Genomic DNA, 23,891 nt, shown 5'->3' with positions numbered 1-23,891 from the left:
AAACTCCTGATCTTGCAATCTCTCTAGTTTTGCCTTTTCCACAATGTCACATACTGGAGACCCTCTATTTTGAGCAGTGTGCATGTAAGGCTCCTCCATGTCTTTGTGGCTTCCTGGCTCCTGTCTTGTTGGCACTGAAGAACCTTCCATTGTGTGTGTGTTACCAGATGACTGGTGTGTGTTTCTCCATTCGCCCACTGAAGGGCAGCTTGGCTGCCTCCAGTCTGGGGGTGGTTACGAATAAAGCTGCTATAAACATCCACGTGCGGGTTTCTGCGTGGACATAAGTTGAACTCATAGCATTGAAAAGAAAAATGTCTTAAGTACAAACATAGTCATGAGCGTTGCTTTGATATCCTGCAGTGGGAACGTTTGGAATTTACTTCATTTTTTCTTCCCCTGCAGATTTTTTTTTTTTAAATACAATGTCTAATGGTTATGAAGACCACATGGCCGAAGACTGCAGGGACGACATCGGGAGAACAAATCTGATCGTCAACTACCTCCCTCAGAACATGACCCAGGATGAGCTACGAAGTCTGTTCAGCAGTATTGGTGAAGTGGAATCTGCAAAACTTATTCGGGATAAAGTGGCAGGTAAAGAAACAGAGCCATTTTTGTATGTGTTGGGTTGTGGGGGATGGTATGTGGGGCCATCCCACCAAGCCCTGTTTCTTAGCCAGGAAGTTTCATTTTTATCTCAACTCTGTTTTGCTCCCGTCCTGGTGTAAGATTGGCTGTAGGTTCCCAAAGGAGGAAAAATCCATCCTGAGATGGAGAATATGTACAAAACAAGACAGTGGGAGGGGAGGGAAGATGAGGAGACAGGAAGGAGAAACGGGGATGCTGTGAGAGCTGGAACGGGCATGGTCCCAGCTGTAGAGGGACCCTAGCCAGTGTCCTGCCGGGGGCAGGCCCAGCCTGTCTTCTCAGGCGGTGCATGCCAGGTCACACCTGCGGCAGAGTGCTGAGTCAGTCCCCTGTGGGCAGCCCTTCACTGGCTTTGGGCCACCCTGACTCTGTTCTCGTGCTGTCAACTTGAACATCTGAAACTGAGCTTGAACTCTCACGGGGGCTGGAGCAGGGGAGCAGAGGATCATGGGTGGGCCGTGGATTTGGCAGGCAGGCAGGCGCAAAGCTCCACCCTCCCACAGCGCCTCAGTGTCCCCATCCACGAAGTGGGGGTGGTGGCTCCTGCCTTCCTCATGATGCTACTTACTGCCTAAGGGTTTGCAGAAGGCCAGTACCTGGCAAAGCCCTCTGTAAGGAGGCCTCTGTTCTGCGAGCGAGGTTGCAAGGGTTCTAGAGAGAAATGTGAAGAGACATGGGGCTGTGAAGCACTTCCTTTCTTTCCTCCCCAGGGAGGTACATTTTAGGGAGCCCTCCTTTACCTCCCACTCCCCCTCCTCCCTCCTCCTCCTCGTCTCTGTCCAGCTCTTCTGAGGAATGGCCAGTCCTCTCAGCAGTGCTCTGGCTCCCACCCTGGCTTGTAAGATCTTGATTCCCTACACTGAAAAATAATTTCAAAGCCAAAAGTCATATTTATTATGGAAATATATCGGGTTGGCCAAAGAGTTCGTTCGGGTTTCTCTATAGCATCTTATGGAAAAACCCGAACTTTTTGGCCAGCCCAAGATTTAAGTTTACATTAGAGTAATTCTGTTGAACCCCATGTACCCATTGTCCTGTTTCATCGACTCACAGCATTTGCCAGTAACTCTAAGATACCTGTCCCCAAGGTGAGTCCCGCTGACCCCAGGGCTTTGTTTTGTTTTTATTTGATTGTTTATTTGGCTGCACTGGGTCTTAGTTGCAGCATGTGAGATCTCAGTTCCCTGACCAGGGGTTGAATCCGGGCCCCTTGCACTGGAAGCTCAGAGTCTCAGCCACTGGATCAGCAGGGAAGTCCCAAAGAGAGGACTTTGAGCTCAAAGTCCTTTAATGACCCTCTCAATTCTGAGAGTGTGCAATTTATTACATGTCTTCAAAATAGGGGCTTTAGATAATACACAAAATTGAACAGTGTTGGAATGTTCTAGAAATTCCTCTCTCTCCAGTTCCAGAAGACCATCCTTAATAAGAATCCTTGTTCAGAGAGGTTTTTAAATTCTTCTGCGCTGCTGCTGAGTCTTGCCTTTCTCCTGTTGTGTTCTGGCAGAAGGAAATTTTCAGTCCCGGCAATATTCCTGACTCCTCTATCTCTTGGCTTGTTGTGTTTTTCAAAGGCATTAGAGCTATGTTGGAGAAGGCAATGGCACCCAACTCTGGTACTCTTGCCTGGAGAATCCCATGGACAGTGGAGCCTGGTGGGCTGCTGTCCATGGGGTCGCTAAGAGTCGGATACGACTGAGCGACTTTACTTTCACTTTTCACTGTCATGCATTGGAGAAGGAAATGGCAACCCACTCCAGTGTTCTTGCCTGGAGAATCCCAGGGACAGGGGAGCCTGGTGGGCTGCCGTCTATGGGGTCGCACAGAGTCAGATGTGACTGAAGCGACTTCGCAGCAGCGTTAGAGCTATGTTAATAGGAACACCTGGATTTGGCGACATGAGTCTGGAGAGAACTGGTTTTAAGAACCAGTGAAATCAGCATAGGCATGATTTGAAAATTATTTCAGTTCAGAAATAAAGATCTTCTGCTCTCTGGGCAAGTTTGAATGTAATGTGTTGGGAGTCGTAGAGCAGATGAGCCTGGGTTGACATTTCAGCTCTGCGTCTCACATCTTGTAGTTCTTTATTTAAAAAAAAAAAAAAAAACACATATATATATATATATATAGACACACACACACACACACACACACACACACACACACACACACACACACACACACACACACACACACACACACACACACACACACACACACACATTTATTTATTCATTATTTGGTTGCTCCAGGTCTCAGTTGCAGCATGTGGGATCTAGTTCCCTGATCAGGGATCGAACCTGGGCTCACTGCATTAGGAGCACAGAGTCTTAGCCCCTGGACCAGGGAAGTCCCTGCTGCTGCTAATGTTCAGTCGCTCAGTCGTGTCGACTCTGCAGTCCCATGGACTGTATCTGCCAGGCTCCTCTGACCATGGGATTCTTCAGGCAAGAATATTCAAGTGGGTTGCCATTTCCTTCTTCAGGGGATCTTACCGACCCAGGGACTGAATCTGAGTCTCCTGCATTGGCAGGCAGATTCTTTACTGCTGAGCCACCTGGGAAACCGCAGTCCTTGCTAGTAGTTCTTTAAATTGAATGAACTTAATTTTATGGAAAACTTACCTCATTCACTTTTCTCCTCTTGCCACCAGTGTGTGATAATTTCTTCAAGGCTGGTTCTGGGGCCAGGGCCTCACATCTCACTTCTTCTTGTCCTTTAGTACATTCCTCTGGTGAAGCCCTGGACATGGTTACCTTTCTCAGTCTGCTTTCTCCCATCCTGGCTCAGGTACCCACCCCAGCGAGACTCTTGCATCGTGGCGGACAGGCACCTTGTCCAATCAAACCTCAGCCAAGCTTGCAACATGGACATCCACGTGCCCCACATTAGCCATTTCAGCACATATTCTCCCCTCAGGCCCCGATTCCTCTCGCATAACATCCATTTCACCTCTGTCCTAGATCCCTTCCTATCTCAGCATCCAAAGAACCTCAAGCTATGCAAGTATCTACTTCTCTGAGTCTTTCCAGGATCTGCCACCAGCATTCAAACACGCGCCAGTCTCGGGTGCTAAGAGCCCTTGCTCGATGGCCGGACCCCCTCTAGCTCAGGGTTTCTCCACTTGACGTTTGAAACTGGGTAACTCTTGAGGGAGGGCCATCCTGCAGGTTGCCTCCCTAGCCTCTGCCCTGTAGGTGCTGGGGGCACCTTCTAAGTTGTGAAAACCAAAAGAGGTCCCCAGAAGTGCAGAATAGCCCCCAGGTGAGAAGCTCCTCTGGCTGACGTCCACCCTCTGCTGTTCACAGAGCTGTCTCCTCTGTCTCTTCTTATGGAAAGAAGCTTCCTCTTGCCTCAGATTCATGAGCCTGGCTTTCTCCTACCTCGGAGGCTCCGCCCCCCTCGTTCTGTCTCTCATGCAGCTCTTCTCAGCCGTTGACCTAGGCAGTCCTTGACTTATTCCTTAGCCTCCTCTTCTTCCTAGGCCAACGCTAGAGTGAGTGAATGCACCCCTAAGCCTAGCCTGACATTCAGCTGTGCCACCTCTCTTGCAACCAGAGTTCTCCCAAGCTCCAGGGCCTTCAGCCTCTCAGTGTTTCCCAGACTGACCTTGAGTCTCCCACAAGCCAACCGCTTGTTTCCCAGATTTCCATCTTAGATGGCACCACTGTCCACTCAGTGGCTCCAGTCAAAAATCTAAGCATGACCTTTGACCTGTGTCCCTGAATGTTTCCATCCCTTTTCCGCCCTCCCTCCTGCCATCACCTTAGAGCAGACCACATCGTCTTCTGCCTGACCTGCTGCTTTAGGCTCTCAGCTGGTCTTCCATGCTCCCTCCAGACCATGCTGCTGACTGTGACAGTAGGATCTCTAGCACCCCTAATGTGTCCTGTCACTCACCTGGGCCCCATTTGCTCTGGGATGTCTTTCCTGGCCTGATCTAGTCGACAATAGAGGCTCCTCTGGGTCCCCATGGCAATCAGCCAGTATATGGTTTTCCACAAGGCACTGAAGTTGGAACTTGCTCATCCAGTAGGTCCTTATGGTTCTCAGAGGCATGGACCCTCTGGTATCCCCAGATGTGACATAATCAGTTTTTGTGGAGTGAATGAATGAGTGGGCCTGGTCGGCATGGACAGTCATTCATTCAGCAAGCCTCTTATGAGCGCCAACCGGAGGCCAGACACTGGTGGTGGGAGGTGGTGGGACAAGATGGTGGCCGGATGTGGGGATGTTCAGTGTGCTGGCCTCGAGATACAGAGTGTTTCTGACCATCCGGGCCCCACCTGTTTTGTTGTTGCCTGTTCCATCCACGGTCACTACCTGGCCTTACTATGCAGCCTGCCCTGCTCTCTGTCCTGGTATCTAAGCCCGTTTGCAGGTGTCATGTGGCCCGCGGGGCACCATGACCAGTCTGCACCCCCCTGGACCGTGTCATACTGGTTACTGGTCACTGGTCCACAGCCTTCAGCCTCCCCACTCAGCTTCTGTCTCATTGGCTTGCACTTCTGGTCAGGATAAAGCCCACACCCCAGCTTGTTTCCAAATCTCCTTGAGACCCCTCACTCCTAGCCACTGCCCCCCACACTCACCCTCCTCTTGAGTTGGATGTACTGCTTGTCATCTCCCAGACACACCCTCCTGTCACACTCTTGTGACTTCACCAGTACTGCTCCTTCCTCAAAGATACACTTCCACACCCGTCCAGCTGACCACTTTTTTTCTCAATAGAAATCACCTCTGTCCTTATAGAAAAAAAGTTTAACTCGAGACAAGCAGAAAGAAAAGTTTAAATTACGCATAATCCCGCCACTGTTAGCTTTTTGGCTCGTGTCCGTCCATAGTTTTTTCTTTACATATTTATGGTTGTGAGCAGTCATGTGCTTTTACAAAAATGTGTTTGCACCTCTCAAGCTGTCTCTTCCTTCTCTATCTGTGAACATCTCTCCCTGTCATTGGACTTACACGCTGTCTCGTGGTCACAGTGGTTACAGGCTATTCTGAGTTTATGACAGGTTGTAACTGCTTTTCTATAGCTACAAGCCCCACTGAGGTTAATACCCTGGCACAAATCTTGGCTCACCAGTTATTTCTGTAGGCAGTCTTCCTAGAAGTGAACCCTCAGAGGGGAGAGTGGGTGCTGTCTAGAAGCTGTTGACCCATATTGCCACCTGGCCCTCCAGGGGCTTTCCGGTTCACATGCCCTCTGCTTGGCCCTGGCATCCTTGAGGCCGGGCAGGGTTTCTCACATCTCTTAAGTGAAAAATGACATCTGAGTGTGGTGACAGTCTGCATTTCTTGTGAAGTTCATCCGTTCCGGCTGTTTATACTCTTATTTTATGTAAGAACTCTTTTTGTCCTTTGCGTGTCTTCTTTCCTTTGGGGACATTTGCTGTTTCTTATTTATCACCTAATTAATTAACTCATCACCCCCAAGACAGAGTCTCTCCCTCAGTGATGTTGTCCCTTGAGCCCCCGTGGGCCTTTAGAGAAAGGACTCGACTGCACGCCAGCCTCATGCTGCAAAGGAGTGCCCTGTCCCACAGGGTGCTCGCCTTCCTCAACTGGGCACCCCAGGTCAGCATGATGACGTCTGGTTGCTTTGGTCTGCGGAAGCGAGGTGAGATGCCATGGAATCGTCTCGTAGTCTTAACCCTTGTCTAAAAAGAGAGGAGACATTTGGAAACGTGAGGCTCCTGGCCCAGGGGTCGCCCAGCCTGGCATGTGAGCGCTCTGCATGGAGGCTGCCTTGCTTTCTCCAGGGCAGTGGCTCTTGGCCAGCCCCTGAGCATTAGCGGTGCCTGGGGACCAGGAGAAACACGTCCGAGGCCCCACCCAGATCCACCGAGTCAGCCAGCTGGGGAGTTTGAGCCTTTCCGGAGGGGGCAGTGCTGGTACCGGGCAGAGTTAGAACCCCAGGTGAGGGGCGCTGGCCTCCCACGTGCCTCCACCAGGCCCAGGGTTTCTTGGCCCTCCTCCCCTGCCGTCCCCTTCCCGCTAGACTCCACCCTGGCTCTGGCAGGCTTCAGCCGCCTGAAGCCCAGCACCTGTGCAGGATCCACGCCCTGACCACACTCACCCCAGAGTGCCCCGCTGTCCCACCAGACCTCAGCCCTCTTGTTCAGGGTTGGTCTCCCATCGCCCCTCTAGGGGGTGGGGGGCAGCCGCTGACCTGCCGTCACGGCACTGATTCCAGTGGCCTCATGGCCTCTAGGTCACTGGAAAGTCATCTGTAAGGAGCTTGGAAGTGGGGATCCCCACCCTGCCCACATCCTGGATTCTGGACTGATGAGCACCCTAGGGAGCTGCATCGTTTCCCCAGGTGGCTGGCGGACCCTGTTAGAGAAACGGTAACTTGGGAAGTAAGGGCCTTCCCCCAGTCGCCTGCTCTGAGCACAGCCCCTGCAGTCTGGCTCTTTTGCATAACTGGCCCGCTCCCTTCACGCCCTGCCAGTGCGAGTTCTCAACCTGGGTTCGGCAGCAGAGTCCTTGAGGGGCTTTACAAACCGCCGAAGCTGTCCCCGCTCCTGCCTCCCCATCCCCCTGTCATGTCCTTGGTCCAGGATGTGGCCTGGGCCGTGATGGTTTGTAGCGGCCATCCTGCTGATTCTAAGAAGTGGCCGGAGTTGAGAGCAGTCGGGTTACGGTGAAGGAAAGGGTGGATGGAGGTGGGCGTTCACCACTGTTGACACTTTAGTCTCCAGCCTTACCCAGTGGGCAGAACCACAGGCTCCCCTTCATTCCTCACCCACCTTCCTCTCGGGGCACAGAGGTGCCCACCACAGAGAGGGGAGCAGACTAGGGGACAGAGCCGGTCCCAGCCCGGGAGTGCTGGCGCTTTGGGGGCCTCGGCTGCCAGGGCTCCCTCCCCATCAGCCCACTGGCAAGTCCGCTTGGGGGCTCTCCCTCCTGCCCACCCCTGCCCTGCTGGGGTCCTCATCTCACACCTGGTCTGGCTCATGGGTTCCTCTGGTCTCTACACTGACCTCAGCCCTGCTGCTGCCGTGCTCCACCCAGCAGCTGCCTCCAGGCCAGGCCCCTAGCTCATTGTGTTCAGCGGCTGGCCGCCTTTTGTTTCCTGGAGCACTCCAGAGTCGTCTGTGCCACAGAAGCTTGGTGCTTGCTCTTCTGCCAGACTACCTGCCTCCAGCCACCCCAAGGCCTTGCTTCTCATACCCCCTCCTCAAGGGACACACACTTGACCACCTGTCTCCCCTGGACCTGTCCTGTCCATCCTCTCACTCCTCCATGGAGGTTCCCCTGGTAGCACCTGAGTGTAGCTTTGTCTGTTAGTTTCTTGCTCGTTTGTTGTCTGACTCGCTCAGTGGGATGTGAATTTCATTATGGCAGGAGCTGTCCTTGGTGATGATCATTAAACCCCTGGCCGGCCTGGCACGTAGCCCAACACATAGTGGGTGTTCAGTTAGTACACATGGGCTTGTTGAGGAAGAGTGGAGGGGAGCAGGGTGGAGAAGGAGCCAGTGGCCATTGTCAAAGTGTGTGACTTCCTAGGTGACATTGTTGGCTGTGGCCACACAGTGGTCAGAGAGGTCACCCAGGAAGCTCGGGTAATAGAGACCAGGGCAAAGGTAGAGCCTTATGGACCATCTCGATGGAGTGGGCAGAGGATGAGGAGCCTGGGGAGGGTCAGTTGGCGTTGCAGTCACATTCTGGAGGAGGTGGCACCTCAGGGAGGTTGGCAGTGCCCAGTGCCACTGAGGGCTTCTGGAGCTGCTAAAACTCTCTGTGGGCACACCCTCAGGGCCAGTTGGTGTTGGTGCGGCCAGCCAAGGTGGGAGGGCAGGGAGGAATCGGCAACTGAGGGTGGAGGGGCCCCTGTCCAGACGCCAGGAGGAACCAGCTGCAGCAGAAGGCACGGGAACGTGGTCTAGCACCAGAAGTGCCAGGAGCCAAGGGCGCAGGTGGCCCAGCCTTGGCATTGGCCTTGTGGGAAGGGTAGGAGCATGAGACGACAGAGAAAAGGGAAGAAGATGGCCCGGACAGGGCAGGAGAAAGTAGCCCTTGCAGAATCACCAGTAGTTTGTGTAGCATCTCTGCCCTGAAGTGGGGAGGGTGTGACTCCACAGGGCACTCACAATGTGCAGGCTGCACACAAAGAGACTGGTGAGACTGGGGTCAGGGCCAGCATCAACCAGGATGAGCCCTGTGGACAGCGTGCACCCCGGAACGACGGCATGAGAAAGGCTCTTCACTCTGTGGCCTTCCTCCTAAAAGCCCAGTATAACCCCAGTCTGACTACAGGAAAACTTCCGACAAACCCAAGCTGATGGAGAGTCTACAAAATTTCTGGACCAGTCCTCACAGCTGTCAAGGTCATCAAAAACAAGGAAGGTGTGAGAGACTGTCCCTGCCAAGAACAGCATAAGGAGAATTGGCAGCTGATCGTCACAGGGGACCCTGGATGGTGTCCTGGGACAGAAAAGGACATTAGGGGAAATTCAGGCGGTCTGGCTCAGACGTGGACATCGGTGCCAGTTCACTGAAGTGACAAATAGGCCATCCTAGGGTGAGATGTCACTCACAGGAAACGCGGGTGTGGGGCGTGTGGGAACGCTGCCTCATCTTTGTAGTTTTTCTTTAAGTCTAAAAAATAAAGTATTGTTGTTTGTTTGTTTGTTTCAAGGTGACAGCAGTGGGTAATGCTCTCCCAGGTCTCATTAATAGCAAGATGAGCCTGGGTTCAGCTGGTGAAGTGGGCAGAGTCAGCTCATCTGCTGTGCAGATCTCTGCCTGCTGGTGGCTCACACCTTCTGTTTTAATCATCCAGTGGGCATGTGTGTGTGTACAGGACTCGGGGTGAGCAGTCGTCTCTCTGCTCACCCACTGTCTCTGCTAAGAGCAGTGGCCGGTGCACAGGGTGTGCCCACTGACATGGCGTGGGGAGGGGTAGGATGCGGGCTTGGTGGCTGTTCTATTCTCTGGGCCTCCTCCTGCTCCTCTGTAGGGAAGGCGTCAGGTTCCTCCCACTCTGACTGTCACCCATGGCTTCTCTCTGGGTCTCCTAGAGGCCCACAGCCCCTCCTCTGCCTTGCCGGGTCCCTCCTCTGCATCCAGTTGGTGGTCACCCCACCACTTCCCAGTGGTTACCTGGGAGGGAGTGGGGCACCCTGCCTGTAACCCTGGATTTCTTTGGGAAGAACTGAGGTTTGCGCCGGCCTTATGATGCCCCTGGACATCGGCTGATGATGCTGTCACTGTAGGAGGTGCTGCCAAAGTGGGCTCTGGTGGCCAGGCTGCGCTCAGCACTGGTTGCTTTTGTACTTCCTCCTCCCGCAGCTGGACTTTCAGTTCAGGAAAGTGAAGGGAACCGACACTGGGGGGCGCCAGAGCCCAGCAGACCTTCCCACTCCAGCACAGCAGGGGCGGAAAACAGCCTGGACACTGACATCTGGTCATCGGTGGGTTCTCCCCACCTGCCTGTCCTGTCTGCTGCCATGACTGTCCTCCCCATACCCCCCATCCCAGGCACCCCCCCACTGGGGGCTGCACAGAGCAGCCAGCACCAATGGAACAGATCCTCGGCCTTGCTTTGGTGATGGGCTCCCCAGGATGCCCAGTTACAAAAGTCACATTTTATAGGTTTGTTCTTTGCAGAAAATGTGCAGGTTTGCCAAGGTGGTGTCACGAATAAACCATCAGTACAGACTATAACCGTTGACCTCTAACCCCTCCTTCCCAGAAGCCATGGCTTTCAGCTCTGGTGTTCTGTCAGTCGTCTTCTCTCTGGTCTTGTCCTTTTGAGCCCAGCCAGATGCCGCCCTGTCCATCCTCCCCGTCTCTCTCCCCTCCTTTCTCCCCTACCCCTCGCTGGCTGGCTGGCTCCCAGTGGCTCACTGACGTGCACATGCTCTCCACACAGGACACAGCTTGGGCTACGGCTTTGTGAACTACGTGACTGCCAAGGACGCAGAGAGAGCGATAAACACACTGAACGGCCTGCGGCTCCAGTCAAAAACCATTAAGGTAAAGAGCTGCGATCACCATCTCATTGGTTCCCGGCTGCAGAGAGATCTGTGCTAAGCCCTGGCCTTGGTGAAAGAGCCAACCTTTTACCTCCCCGTCATTGCCTTGGCACCGTTAGCACAGTTGCCCCTCAGAGCCCAGGCGCTTCCAGGGCATCTGCTGTTGGCTTGTGTGAGACCTGTGTCGGGTGGTGACTGTCCCAGCCCTTGTTCCTCTGGCTCCTTGGCCCCACCTGCAAAGGGAGGATCCCCGCAAAGGACTTGCATGGGGACCGCCCCCCCGCCCCGACCCCGGTGTCCCTGGCGTGTTGGCTCACAGCAGCCCCCTGATGTGAAGACCTCCCTGCCGGCCTCCTCTACTGGCCCAGCACTGCTGTCCTCCTGCCGAGTGGGCATTGGGCCAGCGCCACGTTCCCACTTGGACCTGGTCATTGTTGCAGTGGCGGCAGCACTGTGCATGCACCCCGTGCTCAGGCTCCCCTTCCTGCCCTGTTCCAGCAGTTAAGGTCCTCCTGCCCGTTCACTCAGCAGTCACTGGGCAAGCATGTAGGAGTTGCCCACTGTGTGCCACTCAGTGAACGAAACCATTTCCACGCCTCGTAGGGCAGGCTGAGCATCTGCCTGTGCACAGGTGCACACAGATGGTAAATACGACACCAGGTGTGGCCAGGCAGGTGTCGCGAGCTGTGTCCTGGGGGCGCTGTGTCCTGTGGGGGCTTCTTGATGGCTTGAGGTGACTTGAGGGAAGTGAGAGAGCCAGGCAGCATGATGGGGTAGTCTGGGCAGACTGTCAGTAGCGTCATTCCCTAATCAGGGGCTGAGGTGGGTTCCTGGGACAAGTTGGCGAGTCCTCCAGGCCTCACAAGACAGACCCCCCCTCCCACCTTCGTGCTCCTCTCAACCTGACATCACTGACCACACCCTCCTTTTCTCAGTCTCACCCCTCCCCATCCCTAGGTGTCTGTCTTCAGGCTCTGTCCACCCCTGGACCAGCTTTGGGTTTTCCTGATCTTCGCTCCATGCCCAGCCCTGCTGTAGAACATGCCCCCTCTGCCCACTCCACGAGGGACCCTGGCCGGGCTTCCTGCAATAGCCCCTCCTGTACTGTGCCCACCGGCCCTCACCCACAGACTTGGCGAGGCCCTCATGCCTGAGACAGGCACCCACCAGAGTCTCCAGAGCATCTCCCTCAACCCAAAGTCCCTGGGACAAGGTTGCCCTGTTGAACCTCTGTACCTTCCAGATCCTCAGGTAGCTCGAGGGGCCAGAAGTCTGAGTGCCCTCCGAGGGCCGTGAGCTGTGTGAGAGGGTCTGCTCCACGCCCTTCCCAGTGCCTGGCGGTCACTGGATCTTGGGTGGTTCTCGGCTTATAGAAGCGTCACCCCAGTCTCTGCCTTCGTCTTCACATGGGGTTCCCCCTGTGTGCATATCTGTGTCCAGATGTCTCCTTTTTATAAGGACCCCCCCCATCATTGATCTGGGGCCATCTTACTCCACTCTGAACTCATCATCATGAATTGCATCTATCATGATCCTGTTTCTAATGAGGTCACACTCTGAGGTCCTGGGGTCAGGATTCCCGACAGGGGAATTTGTGGGAGGATGTAATTCAGAAGTCTTGTATTCTTCAAAACCTCTCACAGGAGGGTTTCCCAAGAATAGGGCAGTGGACCTGCCAGAGGCAAGGGAGCAGGTGGTGCGGGAGCTTATGAGAGGGTTCTGGGCAGTGTCGCGGATCCAGTCGGGCATGCCTGCCACGGGTAGACAGGCTCACTGCTGCTGTCTTCTTGGATTCTGATTTGACTCTGAGCTTGACAGTAGCTGGAGAGGACAGGAAGCTGCAGTAGTCATCAGAGTCCCTGGAGACACCAAGGCTGGAAGGGACCGAAGTGCACTTGGCTCTGAAAGCATTTCCTCCCCGGGCTTTATTAGGAGGCGGTCGCAACCATGGTCAGTGCCGGCCGCCACAGCACTCCCCTGGCACTGGCCTGGAAATGTTCTTTCCCACAGTGTCCTTCACCAAAAGCCGAGGGCAGGCCCCAAATGCAACCTGTTCCAGACGGATCTGCGAGGGGCCAGACAGGACATCCTGGGGGATAACTCCCTGCTTGCCCGGCCCAATCCCAGGAAAGCACAGAAAAGCCTGAGTCCCAGCTCCTGCCTTCAGCCATCCTGCCTGAAATCTGACACCTCTCGCTGAGGCATTTGGTAAAACTGGACACGAAACAGTTGGAGTGACTCCTTCTGTCAGGAGTTTGAGCAGGGTGTTCTGTGGGAGGCTGTAGACCCAGAAAGTTAAGGTGCAGACATAAGAGTGTGGCCAGCATCCTTCTTGGAAGTAGAGAAGTATGGCCACGCCCACCTGCTGGCCTCTTTCTCTGAGGGCAGTGCTGCTTCTGCCCCAGGTCTTGCCCCAGAGTGTCCCCACAGTGCCTCAGGCCTGGCTGCAGTGCAGGGACGCATCCCAGGAACGTTGTCACCGCTGTTCCACTCTCCCCTCAGGTGGAGCTGGGCTCTGACCACACCCCAGTTTCTCCTTTCACCCGCTGTCTCTCCCTCTGGAATGTGTCCTGCTTTCCAGGCAAAGGCAGTGTCTGTCGTCTGCTTTTCTGGAATATTCCAGATGCACCTCAGGTGTGTGAGAGTCAGTGAGTGCGTGAACAAAGGGCTGTGTGTGGGGGTGTGGTCTTGGTGTGTAGCCCTGCACCCCTGCCCTTCCTGGCAGGCCTGAGTGTTGTGGTGGGAACACATCTATCGTCTGTCCCCTTGTGCTGCCCAGTGACACCTGAGAGGTCGTGTCTGCTGCTGTTATTTATGTATGGTCTCAGTTTTTTGACCCCCAGGGAGGAGTTCTGCTCAGGTCTAACTGCTCCCCCTTCCAGAGCACACGGTTCTCTGCTGCTTCTTCCTCCTCTGTCCCCCAGCCTCCTGACTCGGTCCTGACTCCCTCAGGTGTGGGGTGTGACAGAGTCCTGTCCCCTCGGCCAGAGGTGAAAGGGCTTTGTCCCAGGGGCTCCTTCCCCACAGAGGTCTGGCCTTGGCCCCATCCCTCCATGGCCCACAGGATCTACCCTGCTCTCACCCCCAAACTGGAAACACTAAAGACATTTCCTTGCCCCCAGCCTCACACATACACACCATTTTATCGAAACTACTGCAAAGTTCTGTTAGTCTTCCTTCAGTTTTGCAAAACAGAAGCCCCAGAAAGCGTGAGGTCATTTAATGTTGAGCACTCACCTGTGTGTCCCCAGCACCGGGGCCCCATCTGGACTCCATGTCGAGCTGGCCTGCTGCCTGGTTGGCGTCACACTCCCAGAGCACCCAGCTCTCTCCCCAGCTGTCCTCTGGGCCCCTCCCAGGTAGGACAGAGTCCCCTTCCAGCCCTGCTCGTTGTCCAGAGAGGCCTGAGGCCAAAGTAGGAGGACGGGCAGCCGGGCTTGGTCCCTGCCCTGCCCCACGCCAGCCATGCACCCCCAGACTCTTGACCATGCACCCCCAGACTCTTGACTATGAGATAGGAATGACACCCGCATCATCATGGCACGTGAGGGTCCCTGCCTGGCCTGAGGCGGGCTGCCAGCATGGGCTGCCACAGGTGCCCTCCCACAGGGTTGTTCCCTCACCTGAAGGTGTAACACCCTCCCTGGATGCCTTGGGCATGCACCTGCCCTAACGCTAGCAAGCGGTTTTGTTTTCAAGGTGTCATATGCACGCCCAAGCTCTGAAGTCATCAAAGATGCCAACTTGTACATCAGCGGGCTCCCAAGGAACATGACCCAGAAGGACGTAGAGGACATGTTCTCTCGGTTTGGGCGGATCATCAACTCGCGAGTCCTTGTGGATCAGACCACAGGTACGGTGCCTGGCCTGGGATGCAGTGTGCTTTCCTCCGGGCAGGGCTCGAGTCTCCTTGGGAAGACAGATGGCTGTCTTTAGTTACTCCAGCCACGAGGACAGAATCGCAGTGAGAAGACATTGGCTTTTGTTTAATGAGGCCGGGAAGGTTGGGGGGGGGGGTATTACGTGACATAAAAGCCGCCCCGTCATGAAAGTTGAGGTGCAGCCAGGCTTTTACAGTGAAAACGCCAAGAGATCCTGGCACTATCCACAGGCACCCGCCATCCCAGCCTGGACTCGAACGTTGCCCTCCTTACTGCAGGCAGTAGGGTGCGTTGTGGGGCAGTCTCCACTCCAGGTCCAGAGTCCCCACCTCTCATTGTCCCAAAGCTCCAAGGGGAGTGTTTCTGAGGAGTCATTCTTGAATCTCCACCACTCGATAACCCCCATCCCGGTAGCACATTCACAGCTCAAAGACAGTGTGATGTCCTCTCTCAGGCTGTCCTGGCCACTTCACTACCACCTCTTGGGTCAGCTCAGCTCAGGACACAAGCAGCTCAGGCTCTGGGCTTTGCACATAGCAGTTAGGCCCCACCGAACTGAGCACCACATGCCCAGAAGCCGCCCCTCAAGGTGGCCACCTGCCCCACCAGCCTTGGGCCTGGATCGGACTGGCCACACACTCGGCTCTGTCAGGGAAGCAGTGAGCTTAGGACGTCTGATGTTTGGTCCCCTCAGCTCTGTTTTCTGCAGGAGTGGGAATTTGCTGAGCAACTGGAAAGTAAAATCGCTGCTCCCAGAGCTCAGTGAAACTGATAGACTTGACTGGTCGCTTCTCGTGTTCTTCCCACACTGAGCGTGCTCCCCACCTCCTTGGCTGAGGCAATCAAGCGCACACTGGTAGTTGGGCTGCAGCAGCCGTGGCTCTGAGGTGGCCTCCCCCGGGAGGCTGAAAACAGACATGGAGCAGGCGGATGGGGTGTCCCGGCTCATGGCAGACAAGAGTGGGGATGCGTGTTTTCCCGTATCCTCCTATAGCTGTGTACTCTGGGGCCCACAGCCTTGCCCCCCACTCTCCCTTGTCCTGTCTCAGGTGGGCGTGGGCTGGGGCGCAGCTTGGAGAGGAGCAGACAGCTTGAGTCCTCCAGAGCCCCGAGGAGGAGCAGAGGCTCCTGGAGTATGGTCCCCAGGTGCAGGTTGCTGGCAGCTCTAGGTACCCCCCAGTCTGGCACCGATACCCGCTCTGCTACAGGGACACGGACTCCACCCACCTGGCCTCCTTTCTGCCCCTGGCTCAGGCCGGGGATGGGCATGAGGTGATAATGCCATGTGCTTGGTATAAACCCCTGTACATTCGGCCCCTCCCTTACCTTCAAGTACCAGTTGATCAAGTGACCCTGCTGGCTGGTCAGCGCCTCTATTTACCCTCCTGCACAGGAGTGTCTGAGTGGGCTGTCAGGGGACCTGGAGTGGGCAGTGGTGGTGGCCCACATCCCGCCTCCGTGGCCCTGCTTTCCCGTCCTGTGTAGACTGCTGCCCTCTGCTCATCTCAGTCCAGCCCTGCACTGCTGAGCAGGGCCCGGCTCCCAGCCTGGAGTCCACCCACCTTGAGAGCACCTCCCGCACTCCTGGGCCACGGAGCTTTTGTCCCCACTATCCTGAGGGCGGTCACTCCTGCAGGCGGTTCACTCACCCATTTGCTGGAGATTTTGCCCTCTTTCCCTTTGCAAGGCTGCTGTCTCCTAGAGCTTGGGAGACCCTCAGGCCTCCCCACCAGTTTCTGCCACTTCAATGTGGGCCCATACCCCACACCCCTGCCTGTCTTTAGGAGCTTTGCAAGAAGAGGGTGCAGGAGCTGTGAGGGCCCCCCAGGGCCTCCTCTCCACAGCCCTCCCCTAGGCCAGGATGTGCCACTGGAGAGTAGGAAGCAAGCCCATGGGACTGTGGGCCCCACTGCCTGCTTCGGAGGATGCCGCTGCTCAGCGCTCCTCTGCTGGGGCCCTGTGGAGCCACAGCCAGGCCGAGAGTGGCACAGAGAGCAAGGCTGCATGCCAGGTTTGCTTTTGCGTGACGCGTGTTTCAAAGAAGCGAAAACACGCTCAAAACCCTTAACCCGGAATGCTTTAAAAAATGGCCTGAGTAATTAAAAAGAAAAAACAGGTGGTCTGGTTAATTTAAAAAATAAAAAGAAAAAAGAAGAAAACCCATAATTTCCTGAGCTGACAGAAGTTTTTTTTTTTTTGCTTTGCTTCTTCATATGTTGTAATTATGACCTTTATAGTTGGCTCATCTAGAGGTGGTGCCATTTATTGGTCTCTGCTGTTAATCCTAAAAACACTAGAGGAAAAAAAACACCTCATCTTTAAAATGTATATATTCATCCAATCATTGAGTTTATATTCTCTCACTTTAAGTAACTTTCTTTCTTTTACTTGGGTTTTCTTGCTTTCACTTGGGCAGTTTTCATCTGATAGTCATTTTACAAAACCATACACGGAAGCCACACTTGCACACACACACTCTCTCTGCTTGATCACAAGGTCTTCCTAAACAGAGTGAGACTGTCCCCTGCAGGCAGCTTTCTGTGGGAGCTAGCCAGCCGCGGCTTCCAGTGAGATTTGCCTGCAGTTAGATCTCGTTCGGGTTCCCATCTGTCTAAGCTGTCGTTCGTGTCGTTTAAGAGTAAATAAAGAGTGTATGCCAAGTACTTGTTTTCAGGTGTTCCTTCTGAACTAAAATTTTAAAATGGGCTCAGGCTCTAGACTGCGCCTGGCACATGTGAATCTCCGGATCTGGTCTCCCTGCCTCAGTGAGCATCTCTGGCTGTGTCCATTTAAAGTTCGTACTTACATAGTCATGGAGACATGGTGGGGGCAGCCTTGAGGCTGCCAGTGGCCACTGCGTGGCCTCCCAGGGTGCTGTGCTGGGGGTGCCCCCCAGGAGGGAGCATTTCCCGGTTGGAAAGTTGGGGTACATGTTTCAGGATTTGGCATTCACGGTATGTTACAGTTGTGGCAGAAGAACCCCTGCCCGAAGGCCCCTGACTTCCGTCTGCTTGTTTACATGGGGCCCACGGTGTCCCTTCCCAGTCAGAAGAGAGCGTGGGATTCTATTAATAGGCCCCAAGGGGGCACCACTTCTGGCAGTAGAACTTGTCATTGCTTCCCCCACCTGGTATGCCTGAGTCCCCCACACCCCTCCTCGGCCCCCACCCTGGGCCCATCCTGGGGACTATCGATGGGATCCTGTGGGACATGGGAGCCGACTTGGGGGTGTTCATTACACTCACTTAGCCGGTGGCCCAGGGCCCTGGGCTCTTCTGCTCTGATAACTGTCATTCACCACCTGGTCAAGGCCTCAGGACAGCCTGTGACTGGCCGTGGAGAGCGAGAACGTCCAGGGCAGCCTCCTCTCCAAGGTGCTCCCCCAGATGCCCTCAGCTGTCACCTCCACGCTGCGACCTCCACCCTTGACCCCAGCAGAAAGAGCTGGTTCTCTTCATGGCTTCACATTCCTTCACCCCAGCCCTACCTCATTCCTCCATTTCTTCAAGGGACCAGCCCCTGTCATTCCTCCCAGGCCCAGAATGTGGGCAGAAGGAGGGTAGAAGGTGACTGAGCCCACTCCCACCTGGTTTGTTCAGGTCTCACCCTCAGGCCAGGCTGACCTGGCCCTGCCTTCAGCAGTTGGGCCTGGGATTCAGGCAGCCACGTTCTTGTTCCTTCAAGGGCTGGGGCAGCAGCAGAATCAGGGGCTTGCCTTCAGGAGGCTCCGTCCAGGGACCCAAGGCAGGGAGTCTATGGGTGAGTGTCAGCACTGCTGAGGGCCCTCAGAATCAAGTGAGGCCAGACTCTTCCCAGAAAACTTAGAATATCCAAGAGGTGAGTGAGGTGTTGGTGGCAGGAAAGAGCCACCAGGGTGCAGCTGGGTTACTCAGACTCCACGCCCTTCGGGGACTCAGGAGGCTGAGTCAGGCACTGAGCAAACAGGGATTGGATCAGGCCAGCTGGGAAGGTGACCTGGGAAGGCCTGGCGTGGGTATGAGGCCGGATGGCTGGCAAGCCATGGGAGGGAGCACCCTGGGGCAAGGGAGAATTCCTTACTGTCTGCCCACCCCTCAGCATGCCGTGCACCAGCACCGTGGTGGGCACCTGGCCTCCACAGTGACAGAGGATAAAACATGGCTTCCTTTTAAAAAAGAGGTCTGGGGCATCTCTCTGGGATGTTGTGCCAAAGTGTCTTATTGTGCAGAGACTATACATTGTTGCTTCAACTCAGAAGAAAGTTTGAAACCTTAATCTTTTATTAGTCATTGTTTGTTTTAATTTGTTCATGTTTCCATATTTAGGTTTAATTTTTGTTTCTCTCATTAGCCAAGCATCCAGTTTAAACCACAGTAGGCTGACTGACTTGACTTTTGCTTTTCAGTTTTAAAACTCCTTGCATTTTTTTCCCCCTAACTCCATTTTTGTTGGTTTGTTAAAAAGGTTTGTCCAGAGGGGTTGCGTTTATCCGGTTTGACAAACGGTCGGAGGCAGAAGAGGCAATTACCAGTTTCAATGGTCATAAACCCCCAGGTTCCTCCGAGCCCATTACAGTGAAGTTCGCAGCCAATCCCAACCAGAACAAAAACGTGGCGCTGCTCTCCCAGCTGTACCACTCGCCAGCTAGACGGTTCGGAGGCCCTGTCCACCACCAGGCGCAGAGATTCAGGTGGGTCAGGAGGGTGCGCTCTTCCTGCCATGGCCACACGGGCCACATCCAGTTGCTCACAGCCTGGGCAGGCACTCCCAGCTGCGGGAACTGCTGCACACTGGGCTGATCATGTCCTGTCTCTGTGTCCCCTGCCCGCCTCAGAGGGTTATCTGTGTGGAGCCATGTGTTTCCATCTGAGTATGTCTCTAACGGGAGTAAAAAAGATGGCACAGCTCCTATCTCCCAGCGCCTGGCGCTGCAGCCTGCAGTTCCTCAGGACAGGCAAGCGGACCGCAATACAGAGGAGCATCCTATATCTGGGGAGAAAGATGTAGCCTGAGCTCACTGGAAGGCTTCTCTCCTTCCAGAGTTTTAAACAGGTTTTAGACTTTTTGATGAGCAGCCCGAGGGCAAACCTTTCTTGTCTACCTCCTTGTGGGGTCATTTGGTGTCTAAATATTGTTAATTCTGCTGTTGAAAAGCCCCATCCTAGAGGCGGACTGTTTACCCGCCTTCCTTAGCCTTTCCACATAAAACAGTTCTAGTTGCCAGGATGTAGTAGAGCGGAGACGAGTAGAGCTGGTGACCTGGACTCTGAAATCAGCTGTGTTACTACCTCATGAACAACAGAGAGGCCCACAGGCTGGCCTGCCTTCGTTGGCTTTTCAGGTTTAAAGGCAAAGCTGGGGAAGTGGACAGAAGTGAGCTTGATCCAGTTTGAAAGTCAGATAGCGCAATCAGCGTCACTGCTAATCTGGTGGAGGGTGTAGATGGCCAGGTTCAGGGAGTTACCTGTGAACTCTGGAAAACCAGAGCGCTCGGGGGAGAAGAAAAACGGAGACATGAGTGCAGGAAGGGCCAGGCAGGAGAGTGACTGTGACCTCCAGGGGTAGACAGAAGGAAATGGCAAAGAGGGGAGGTAAGAACAGGGAGGAAGCCCCAGAGAGGAGAGAGTTTGCAGAAGGGCCCCCAGATCTAGGATAGGATGGGTCAGTTTACCTCTGTGCCATCAGAGGTAGGAATGGGGTCAGTTCATGAGAGTTGCGATGCAGTCAGCCACCACTAGCAGGAGGCTCTCAGAAGGGAATGAGAATGAACTGCACTGTCAGCAAGACAGTGCGGTCTGTCTTGTCGTACAGCCTCGGATCGTTTTCAGTTTAATGGATACATCAAGGTTTAGTGAACCACTATCATAATTTGGGTCCACATCCTACAAAAATTAGAGGAAACAAGGTTCATTTAGAAGTCAGACCTCTTCCAGTTCTCACTGAAAAGCAACTCACACAGGCACTCGAGGGCCCTTACCAACCCCCATTTCAGTGATTCTGTGGTCTTACCACTAACAAATCATTTAACCAGCTCAGACATCCAGTGCGGCTATTTAGCATCATTCCTGCAAATTCAAAATCATGGCCCACAGCATGCCCTGATTCTTCATCAGTGATCACTGTTCTGTCAGTGGGCTGCACCTCAGGGGGCTGGCCACTCTTCTTCAGAGTCTCTCGAGGGAGTGAATCTGTTCAGTGGCACTCGAAGGCATCCCGCTCACCCCTGGGTCAGACCCACACCTCAGACTTGATTGTGTTTTGGAGCAGGTAGTCCTTCTCCAATTGCATTGTGGGGCTTCAGAGATGCCATGCCATGCACAAGTGTTCTTAACTGGTCCTCCGACAGTTAACTTTTGTGTTTGTGAGACATCTCAAGGGCCACATGGCTTCAGTAGCAATTTTGTCATCTTCCTTCATCGTTACTGCCATGGCCATGATTTGTAGGCTTATTTTTATGTGACTAAAAGTGTTTCTTTAGAAAGGGGGGCCCCAAGGACTTCCCTGGAAGTCCACTGGCTAAGACTGCCTTCCAAGGCAGGGACCAGGGGTTCGATCCCTGGTCAGAGGACTAAAGTCCCACATGTTATGGGGTGCAGCCAAAAATTTCTTTTAGAAACTGGGTGGTCCCACATTTTTGGTAAAGCTTGGTGGGCTTGCAGTCCACAGCCCTGGCCCTTCTGGGGTGTTACAAACCAGCAGTGGAAGGCTGTCCAGAGCTGTGCCCTGCTGCAGTGGCCCTTCGTGGGTGTGTGCTATATGCAGACACTGCTTGGCTGTGACCCCTTGGAGAGGGAGGGTCCTGACGAGGTGGGGGGGGCACACAATTCAGAGAAACAAGAAGATTCAGCCCTCCCCCACCCCCCGGCAAACACACATACATACACAGACGTATAGGATAAGGAAGGGTTTCCCCAGGGGGAGCTGGGAGTGTAACAGCACCTAGGAGGATGTGGAGAAGTTCCCATCTTTTAAAATGTGGGAAGTACAGGTGTGACTAAACAGGACCCCTCTCCCCACAGTGGGAGGGGTGGAGGGAGCGGCTGGTCAGAGGCCACTACAGGCCCCCTTGATGGGGAAAGCAGGTTGAGGCTCTGACCCACTCCGGGCAGCCAGTGTCTCTCCTCAGAGCCCATTCCCTATGGAGCAGGGAGCCCATGCCCTCCCTCTGACACTATATTGACTTCCGCTTAGTGAAAAACTCTGATGGTGCCCAAGGTGGGGGGCTGCCGGCCCAAGTGCCCCCATGGGCCACGTGTCCACGCGCGGGCCCACCCTGACCCTGACCTGAACGCTGTGCTCTCTGTTTGCTAGGTTCTCCCCCATGGGTGTAGATCACATGAGTGGGCTTTCTGGTGTCAATGTCCCGGGCAACGCTTCTTCGGGCTGGTGCATCTTCATCTACAACCTGGGCCAGGATGCCGATGAGGGGATCCTCTGGCAGATGTTCGGCCCGTTTGGCGCCGTTACCAATGTGAAAGTGATTCGCGACTTCAACACCAACAAGTGCAAAGGCTTTGGCTTTGTGACCATGACAAACTATGAAGAAGCCGCCATGGCCATAGCAAGTCTGAATGGCTACCGCCTGGGGGACAAAATCTTGCAGGTTTCCTTCAAAACCAACAAGTCCCACAAATAACTCGCTTATGCTTTTTTTTTTGTACGGAATAGATAATTAAGAGTGAAGAAGTTGAAACTTTTTTGTTAGTGTACAACTCATTTTGCGCCAATTTTCACAAGTGTTTGTCTTAGTCTAAATGAGAAGTGAAAAGGTTTTTATACTCTTGGGATGCAGCCGACATGTTCAAATGTTTGAAATCCCACAATGTTAGACCAATTTTAAGTTTCTTAAGTTATTTCCTTTAAAATATATATTAAACAGAAATCTAAATAGACTGCATTGACTAACCAGTCCCTCGGGATGGTGGTGAAACTGAAGCATGCTTTAACTTCCGAGACTGTCTAACACGCGTTTCATTCAATGTCTCCACAAACTGGATAGAAACCAACAAGCAAACAGAAACGATGTTTTAGTTTTAGTTCCTAAAGATGTTAGACAGATGCTGAGTGCGTGTTTTTCTCAACCGCTTCCACATTTTAAGCGATTTCTGCTTCGGTTGACAGGAAATTGCTTTCCCAAGCAGGTCCCATTGCCACCTGCTGCTCAGTCAGCCGAGGGGCCCCTGGCTGCGGCAGTGGGCCAGTCTGCCGTGGGCCACCGGCGGGAGGGGGACCGCACGCCAGGCCGGGCCAGGCCCTGCGGAGGACACAAGGGGTCTCCTACGCCCAGGCTCCAATGGGAACGGACCAAAGAGTTTCAGGGGAACTCCAGTATATTCCAGAGTCAGATCTCAGCTGCAGGCACGCCTCAAGATGCCTTGCTCCTCCGACACCCCGAATTCCTGTCCACACGTTGCATGCACAGTGCCCCCACAACAGCGGATACTGTCGACCCTGTCTTCGCTCCAGTTTCCGAGCGCATTGACCACAGCTCCAGTGCGCCAGACAGCTCTGTTTTCCAACAGCACAGAAACATTTGAGCATTGCATTGCTCGCATCCCTTCTCGTGAGCGCTAGGCTTTTTCTATTTTAGTCAGGTTTTGTTTTGAAACTTTCCTCTCCTGTGAACACTCAACAGAAAAGTACTTACTTCCTGACAGTTACCTATTAACAAAAAGCAAACAACAACAACAACAAAAAGTCCTTTGATTTGTAGTTTTAAAGATTAACCCTCAAAGTTCTCTTCATAACTGCCTTGACGTTTTGGGTTGTTCTGTTAATTTTCTTTTGCTTTTTTGTGTTTTTTGTTTGTTTTTACTTTTGCATTTAAGACCATTAAATTTGATTTTGTTTTGCTCGAATTTTGTTTTGTTTTTTATTTTACCTTTTCTTTCTTTTTGGCTAGGTAAGGTACAGACAGCCCAGCATTCAGGGAGGATTCGTAAAATTTTAAGCAACAAATACACTTGCCTCAAGACAAAGCATTTATGGATCTGTGATGTTAGAATTGCGCTCTCACAGGTGGTGTTTTTTTCCAAATGGGGAGTGGGCAGGGAGAGTCCGAGAGAGGGCCTGAGAGGTAAACAGGCAGGGCCCCAGTCTCCGGGCAACTCCTCAGGAGCGTGATGTGATTTTTTTTATAAATAACCAGTGTATGAGAGAATCAAAAGCACCATAATTTAGTACTAGCGGTTTTTAACCTTGACACGAGAGACTAATAAAGCATGTGAACGATAGGCTGTTTTTTAGTTATCGGTATCATGGAATTGCGGCATTATTTATTTATTTATTTATTTAAGTGGAAGTCATTGGTCTGTAGGCACAACCTTCCGCAGAGTGGGTCAGTGTTCTAAAACCGCCCCCCCGCCCTCAACCATTTTAGGCTGCCCGTCCCCCCATC

General features: G+C 53.7%; 1 protein-coding gene across 2 annotated transcripts in view; it reads left to right on the top strand.

The window, feature by feature from the left end:
* The window catches only part of ELAVL1 (ELAV like RNA binding protein 1), a 36,571-nt gene extending 12,884 nt beyond the window's left edge, over positions 1-23,687 (top strand). Inside the window, exons 2-7 of one of the 2 annotated variants that reach the window (XM_068979260.1) lie at positions 406-597; positions 10,532-10,635; positions 14,334-14,487; positions 18,959-19,184; positions 20,759-20,761; positions 21,806-23,687. In XM_068979260.1, coding sequence (XP_068835361.1) covers positions 426-597; positions 10,532-10,635; positions 14,334-14,487; positions 18,959-19,184; positions 20,759-20,761; positions 21,806-22,130 — 984 coding nt within the window. In that variant the 5' untranslated portion in view covers positions 406-425 and the 3' untranslated portion in view covers positions 22,131-23,687. The remainder of the gene's footprint in view (positions 1-405; positions 598-10,531; positions 10,636-14,333; positions 14,488-18,958; positions 19,185-20,758; positions 20,762-21,805) is intronic. The other variant, XM_068979258.1, reaches the window with a different exon arrangement.
* The last annotated feature ends 204 nt before the right edge of the window (positions 23,688-23,891 follow it).

This window comes from Capricornis sumatraensis, chromosome 9 (genome assembly GCF_032405125.1).
Source record: "Capricornis sumatraensis isolate serow.1 chromosome 9, serow.2, whole genome shotgun sequence".
In the NCBI taxonomy this organism is placed as follows: Eukaryota; Metazoa; Chordata; class Mammalia; order Artiodactyla; family Bovidae; genus Capricornis; species Capricornis sumatraensis.
The sequence above is the reverse complement of the archived record's forward strand: the minus strand, read 5'-3'. Positions and strand labels throughout refer to the sequence as shown.